The 8,285-nt window shown below is 29.5% G+C and overlaps 1 protein-coding gene across 1 annotated transcript; it reads right to left on the reverse strand.

Moving 5' to 3' along the window:
• Positions 1-312: 312 nt before the first annotated feature.
• LOC136969376 (NADH dehydrogenase [ubiquinone] 1 beta subcomplex subunit 2, mitochondrial-like) lies at positions 313-5,447 on the reverse strand. The gene is made up of 3 exons (XM_067263516.1): positions 5,325-5,447; positions 5,090-5,213; positions 313-497 (listed from the first exon to the last, which is right to left on the reverse strand). The coding sequence occupies exons 1-3, from the start codon at positions 5,405-5,407 to the stop codon at positions 423-425; spliced, it is 282 nt and encodes a 93-aa protein (XP_067119617.1). The 5' UTR covers positions 5,408-5,447; the 3' UTR covers positions 313-422.
• Positions 5,448-8,285: the final 2,838 nt, after the last annotated feature.

The following is an 8,285-nucleotide window of genomic DNA, read 5'->3' on the forward strand; positions in this document are numbered from 1 at the left end:
GATTTTGTTTTCATCCATGGCATGTTTACACATTGTAAGAAGGAATTTCTCTCTTACATTATAAAAAGTTTCAGAGATGCCCATCAGATATCAACTACTGTCTTTTCCATTGAAGTTTAAAGAATAAAAGTTTTAATTTGTAAAATTTATTAGTTTGTATATAAATTATTTATTACTTTGTACAATAGAATATATTTTATCAGCAGAAAAAAAGGTGTATGTCTTAAATTACAATTTAAAGAATTTATAATTAAAATTCATATTTTTCTGTTTTGAGATTATGTTTTGAAATAGCATTAATTTTTCTTAAAATAAATTTTAAAAATTAAATATTTATTCTAGAAATTTTAATTATGTTAATTTCTATACATTTCTTTTTTCCTAAAAGAAATATCTACATAATGTTCCTACATTTAAGTATTTTAATTTTCATCCTCAGGAAGTATTCCTAATTCTTCATCGGTCCATTTACTGGGTTCTGGATAAGGAAATTCACCCTGTTAAAAAGAAAAAAAATTTACGTAAGAAAGCATGTTAAAACACATCCATATATAACATACAAAATTGCATAAAATATGCATTTTATGCAATTTATTTTTACACAACTGATTAATCAAAACAAGACAGCAGCACATAAACTTATGTAACTAGTCACAATTTTATGCATTAAAAGCAGGACCATGTAGGAATGAATCCTCAACCTTTACTATCCATGATAAAAATTTGGACTTCTGGATCAGATTTAAATCCAGATCTGTCATAATGGTAGGCTAACTTTATAATCACTTAGCTAACTTTTTACATGAAAAATAATGCAATAAGTTAAATATACAAGATTATAAAATGCATTTCAATAACAAAAAGTATTATATTCATATGGAAGTACAGACTAAATAATGTGTTTAAAATGGATGTCATTCACGTTGAATCAAGTTTTCTGGGACAAGCTTTAGCAACTTATTTTTCAAATTAGAAGATTAAAGATCCTAGTCTACAGAGGCTTTCTATAATCAGCAATCTAAATCAATCATTTTGAAATGTCAAAATTCTACACATTCAAAAAGTATTATGTATAAGAAACACCAAAGTATTTGAAGAAAATAGTAGTAATATCTAATCAGGGCCGGATTTACCAATCCAGGGGCCCTGGGCACAAATTCGGTGGGAGCCCCCCTTTAAGAGTAGGCAAATTTGATGATTTAGAAAATTTACACAAAATACAGTTACAAAGTACAAAACAAAGTACATTTCAACTAGATCTCAACTAGGAAATTGTAAATTTCATTTAAAAATAAGGTTATTGTAAACATACATATATTTTATTGTGTAAAACTAATTATTTTAATTTAATTGAAAAATACCTATGTAAAATTTTTTCCTGGGTTTGGTTTTCTCTGCCTGTGGCCCTCATGATTAGGCCACACTAGGCTGTCGCAGTGACAGGAAAAAAAATTATGTTTAAACATAATTTTGTGCCTCTATTTTGTGGGGGCCCTGGGCACCGGCCCCAAATGTCCCTATGTAAATCCGGCCCTATATCTAATACTATCTAATACCGATGTAAATGTTTCCTATAAAATACAGTAAAATCTGTCCAAAACAGAAACTTGCCTAAATGGAAAAAATTCTTTCAGAATGGAGTGACTTTCTATGTTTAAAAAAAAAAACCTGTTCATAAAGGAAAAAAAATATTCAGTTCAATGCAATTTCAGTTTTTATAGGTCTTACTGTGCAAGAAAAATATATAAACTGTTGCTTATAGCTTAAGTTATTTCCAATATATATATATATATATATATAAACATCTCAAAGGCAAATTACTATCAAATTAAATTGGGATACATTACCACTACTAATTATTGTTGTTTGGCATTATTAAAACCTTTCATATTCTGCAATTTTGTTGTTTTTTATTCTAGGTATCACAGAAATTACCTAATAAAATTTTTTTTGTAACAATAATTCATAAATTGTATCTATCAATTATAAGATTATTAAATAAAATGAATTATAGTTCATTCCCACATCATTTAAATCTAATCCATATTTAAAGTGAGATTTGAACATGTAATTTTGCACATTAGTTAAATGTTTTAACTGTAATATTCGTAAAACCTTAATACATTCTTTCTTTTTAATTTTTACTATTTTAATAACGATAGAAAGCCAGTATAATTCATATGATACTCCTACTAAACTGATGTAAAATTTTAGAACTTCTAAAATGATTGTGAAGTTGGAGTTGGAAGCAAATTCATTGGTGTAGGAAGTAAAGTCAGTAAAAATAGATAGAGTCCAATGCCCATTTTTACTTTCCTGGATGTTATACTTGTATATAACAGAGGGAAAGTATGGCAACTAGTCAAAAAAAAAATAACCTCTCCAAAGATTTTTAATTTTTGAACTCAGGACACCTTGAACTGTCAAGAAATGCAAAAAAAAAAAAAAAAAAATTGGGGGTTTTTCTGTATATATGGATGTTTGTGTATGTGTGAGGCATCATTTTGTTCACTCTGTTTGAAGCTTAATAACTGCTGTGCTTTTTGTCAAAACTTTCTGAAATTTTGCAGGAAGGTTTGTTTATTATGGAGATTGATGCTATTAAATTTTGTTGATTAAAGATTGAGAGGGTGAGGAGATAAAAGTGGGTCACATATATCTCCAGTAGGATCAGGCTTAATGACAATTTTACTTGTTATTAGCATTTATAATTTTTTATGAAACCCATCTCTACCTTAAAAATTAAGCTTTTGCCATTTTATAATAGTTAAAAATATAAAAAGTTTTTAAATAAAATATGATAACAGATAGTGTCACCAAATGTTGCCAGGAAAGTTAAGCAACTCGCTGAATTTTTTATGATGTACTTTTTATTATGCTTCTAACAGCAATGTTAACCACGTAGCTTGCATTATAAGAGTCACTTGTAATACAAAATCTTATTTTATGATGATCCCCTACTTCATGATCTTTCTTTGCATATCACCACTATTGAAATTATTGTGATTTTCTTTATAGAAATTTATATTCAAAGACATTCTGTTAGCTAATTGTAAATTTTTATCAAAATAGCTGAGACTTTGGTTAAATTTAGTGTTTTTGAATACTTTACTATAACCACAGATAGAAAAAATATTTTATGCCAATATACTTGAAGATGAAGATATTACTGGCGATAAATAAAAACTGGAAAAAAGATAAGTGTTTTCAATTTTAATAGGAATGCCTAATGATTCACTTAAAAAATGCTTAAAAAGTAGCCTGATGGTGATGAAATACTATTCTGGGTTAATATAATCAAAGCATTTTTAAAATTATTATTTAGAAGCAGGAATTGAAATTGGACTTTCTAAAATTCTACGAGTTGAAGTTGGGAGCTTGGTCTACGACTCCACAGCCCTGATTATAAGAAATAAAAATATTAGAAAAGTGGTTTCAGAAATAAATGAAATATATAAATAAATTTTATAGGTTATTATTGGGATAATTTATCAACAAACTTCTTTTCATCAATGTGTTTTTAGACAAGACATATCAATTTATATTTAATTTCTTAAAAGCTTAACCAATTTGTTTTATTTTTTATTGCTAAGCCTGAAAATATCTTTATTTCCAGTATATTTCACAACAAATAGTAAATTATACACATGAATATTTTTAATGTTAATATTAAAAGTTCTGTTTAGAAGATCTGAATTTTTATTATAAATTTCAAAAATCTAATAAAGTTATGACTAAATCTGCTTATTAATTAAATAAAATTCATTCATTTTTTAAACTCTAATTCAAAGCTACAATAGGTAAAATTTTATTTGTTATCTTCTCATAGACTGCATTTCTTAATAACTATACACACTCAGAACACCTTGTATAATTGCAGCTGTATTTATTACTAGATTCAAACGTTTTCGATCATATTTAATGACCTTTATCAAGAATAACTGAAAATCGAATTCTTGGAGAATTTGTATTAAAAATGCACACGTTTTGGAATGTTTTTTAAAAAGATATTCTACGGAATACGAAATATACAATAAAAATAAAAAATAAAATACAAACAAGAATATAGCAACATATAACTAAAGTGTTGAAGATATACATCAACACAATGGTTCTACCCCTATATCCTTGTTTGCATTTTATTTTTTATTTTTATTGTATATTTTGTCTTCCTTGAACATTATAGTATTTTTTCGAACGTTCTAATATTTATATGTTCATATAATGATAGCCTCTTAGTAGAGAGGGCGCACTAAAACTTCCGTAGAATATCCTTTTAAAAATGTTCCAAAACGCGTGCATCGTTAATACAAATTCTCTAAGAATTCGATTTTCGGTTATTCTTGATAAAGGTCATTAAATATGACCAAAAACGTTCGAATCTAGTAATAAATACGGCTGCAATTATACAAGGTGTTCTGAGTGTGTATAGTTTATTTGTTATTCTGGTCATCAGTAACCTACAAAAATTGTGCATCATTATGGGAGTAAAAAAATCAAAAGTTTCGACAGGTGCAGGATTAACCATTTGTAAGACATTTTGCTCAAATAATTTTCTTACATCATTTCCAATTAGGCCAAACATAGCCAAGAATTATCAAGTTTTTTTTACAGGTCCATTTAGCCATTGTCTGAAAAAATTCTTTTAATTCCATAAAGTTTTTATGCAAAGATCTAGTTTCCCAGTTAACGACTATTATGAAGACAAACTCTGCAGACATCGAATTGAACAAGTATCCAATACAGTGCAGTCTCCTCAAAGTCCAGATGTAACAACATATAATTTATTTTGTGGCATTGCAATAAGAAAATTTATTAACTCTACCTTATTGAAATTGAAGATCTAAAACAGTTATTAGATGTTGTTTTAATGGTTTGCAATTGTTAACAGGGAAGATAATGTCAAAAGAAAAGGGGAAATTAAAGTTTATGCAGAAAACTGAGGGGGGCAGAAGGTAATTCAAGCTTCTAATTAGCATACATAGAAACTTTGTGGCAAATATTATACATCAGTTTTACTAGAGAATGTTGCACCACTTAGTATGGTAAATATAGGTCAAGTATGTTTGTATAAATTAAACACACTTACTACAATATGACCCCATTCGTGCCATAAATGCCAGAGAACCCACCACCAAGCCAATCCTCCGATAATCTCTGCTAAAATCACATTTTTCCTTTCGGGAGGAGGTTGAGGAGCTCGATATGTCCATCTGCGAAATAAACAAATGCTTAGTTTACCCCTCAAATTATTCAATGTCATTCGATTCACATTTTATTTTCGCACTTCAATTAGTTGCATAAAATGGTAAAAGACAACTTACTGCCCATGACCTTTTCTAATTTGTAATTTAAGGTTACTTTTAATAAGATTTTTAGAGATATTTCTGCAAATGTAAGAAATCATCTTCCATTACGTTTCTAACGCCACCTAACGTTCGATACGTTGATGTATTATTATATAAATATAAAAGTGTATTTTTATATATTATTATTATTATTATGTCTAATAATTTTTTCCTCTAAATGTAAAAAATAAATATATTTTTATTGTTATTACGTATGTGATTCATGATTATAACCGGAGTCGATAGATATACTGGTGCTGTAGAGCGGGGGTCAGAAAACTACGGCCCGCGGGCTAATATTGTATTTACATGGAAAAATTGCAAGTAAATCAAATGATGGCTTTTCTCAGATGGCACCACTGTCTTAAGGGTTATAGCAAGGTCTCCTTATATAGACCTTGGGTTATAGTGTTGTCAAATTGCATATGTTTTCTATAGCCGTTCTGCTTTTTATTGTTTAACTTCATGGTTAATGTTACCTATGGTAGCGAACATGGTGGCTCGTCTCTGAAACAGTGGGGACGCACGTTCTAACCTATTCTAATAATTTGGTTGGCAATAATTATGGTAATTTATTAGAATAGGTTAGCTTAAGTTAGAACGTGCGTCCCCACTGTTTCAGAGACGAGCCGCCATGTTCGCTATCATAGGTAACATTAACCAATTTCAGTAAATATTGTTAAATTGTCTGTATTTTTTAAAGTATTTTCCATTTGTTTATTCATTTTTATAATTAACTACTGTAATAGTGATTATCTAATGTTTATAACTCTTTTGCAAACTAATTACAGAATACTCCACTGTCGAAGCTGTTTGGCGTAGCGGCATTCTCATTACGCTCTGTAACGCAATGGCTGATAGACTCTATCACTTCCTAAAAGAAAATAACTCTTTTTTTTTTGTTTTATAAGTGGAAGCAACTATTAAAAAATATACCTATTCGAGTTTACAACCTGGTCCGCCGAACCTGATTTTTCTAATAGCCTTTTCCTAAAAAAGTTTGCCGACCCCCGCTCTAAAGTACAATCAGATAGCTGGCGTTAGAGTCACACTACGGCGAGAAGTTGGTTTATCTATTTGTTTAGTAGATAGTTTTACCGTTTTCAAGCATTTTTTCTACTGTTCTGTCAAAAAATCTTATAAAATTAAAAAATGTAATTATGAATATCATGTATAGAAAAAGAAAAAATATATTTCATTTATAAAAAAATTTAATAAGATGATAATTTGAAATTACAGACGAGGATGTGGATAAATCGAATTTATCCAAGTTTTAAATAGAGATCTGTTTAAAACTGTTATATTGCTACATATTGTGAATGAAAGTTTTGTATGTACAGTACTGTACATAATGTTCTCAGTATAAAATATCTATTCAATACGTAGGTAATGGTAAAATATGTAAATAAATTTTCATTTTACTGTTGTCATTTATTACATATGTATGACAATTAGGAAATTGCCATAGTTTATCCTCTGATATGTTTAAATAGTCATAGAAATTTAATCCAGATAAAGAATAAATTATTTAAAAAATAGTTTGTAACTTTAACACTACATAAAGTGTGCTATACGATTTTACTTGACTTAGTATAGTGAGAAATAGTATTTGGGATGAAAATTTTGTATTTTTGACATAAGAAATTACATTACTTATAACACACACACATATTTTGGTGATTTATTTAATATTCTGCACTATCAAAAGTAGAATATGAATGAAGATTTATTGATGGCCTACTACACCTGTCCTTTATTTATATAGGTTTAAAATATCACTAACATGTTTTTCTTTTAGCCTCCATGTCATCACTAATCACTATCACTGTCAATATCTAATAACTGTCTGAACTCTTGCCATCCTACATTTAGGCCTACCTATTTTATTTGTCAACCTCTAACTCACTGTTTTTCAACCGGGGTGCCACGGCGCCACAATTGGGGTGTCGCAAAGTTTAAGACCTTTAGGCATTTTCTTGGAAATTTACTTAAGTGTAGTTCAAGATAACTCATTGTCAGTATTTCGACAAAATTCAATGGACTTAAATTTTGATTTTGAACACGTAGAAACACTATTTTTGCATTAAAATTCTACTTAAAACTGTCAATTTTTTAAATTTTTTTTTCCGCAAGAGGGACCCCACTACAGTATTGCGCATAATATTCGTTTTCGCAAAAAATTGATTTGCCCCCATTAGCTCCCCTTTTCAGATTCTAGATCCGCCGCCGGTCAAGGGTGCCGTGATTTTTTATTTTTCAATCAGGGGTGCCACTCAATGAAAAAGGTTGAAAAACACTGCTCTAACTCATTATCCTCTAATTACCTCTAAGTTATTATGTGCCTGTAAATATGTTGAATACGTTGTCTAAATAGTTGGAATTTCCTCTTTTTCCTTTAAACAACTTTTTGTAACGATTACACTAACAGCGTATTGAAAGCATTCGGTGGGTGGCCGCTGGACGACATTACGGCCGTCGTGTCACCCAGCGCCCACGGGATTGAAAGTAATAGCTGCCTCCGGTTTGAAACTACAAACCATAGGGATTTCGGAAGTTTGTAGTTTAATAAAACTTGCAGATTTATAAAATAAACCGTAAACGTTTCTAAATTAAACGGTTTTGATATGTACTGTAAAATTATGCCTGATTTTAAATCAAGTTTAGGCTACTATCCTGCACAAAAGTTATAATTTTGTATATCTTACAGATACCATTCATTTTTCGTGAGAAAAACATTGTAAATAAAAATGAGTTTATTAAAAGACTGCGGCCTGAAATTTACCGCAAAGCAAAATTTTCGCGATGACAGTATGACCGTCACTCCCGCCCTATCTGCTTAGTATCCAGCGACTATATACAAATTCTATTTAAATTCTAAACCTCCACAGTATCACTTATGCATATTCGTACCCAATTCGCGCCTCCAATATCGGTTTT

The sequence above is a fragment of the Centruroides vittatus genome, unplaced genomic scaffold (genome assembly GCF_030686945.1).
Source record: "Centruroides vittatus isolate TY-2023 unplaced genomic scaffold, ASM3068694v2 contig_1777, whole genome shotgun sequence".
Taxonomy (NCBI): domain Eukaryota; kingdom Metazoa; phylum Arthropoda; class Arachnida; order Scorpiones; family Buthidae; genus Centruroides; species Centruroides vittatus.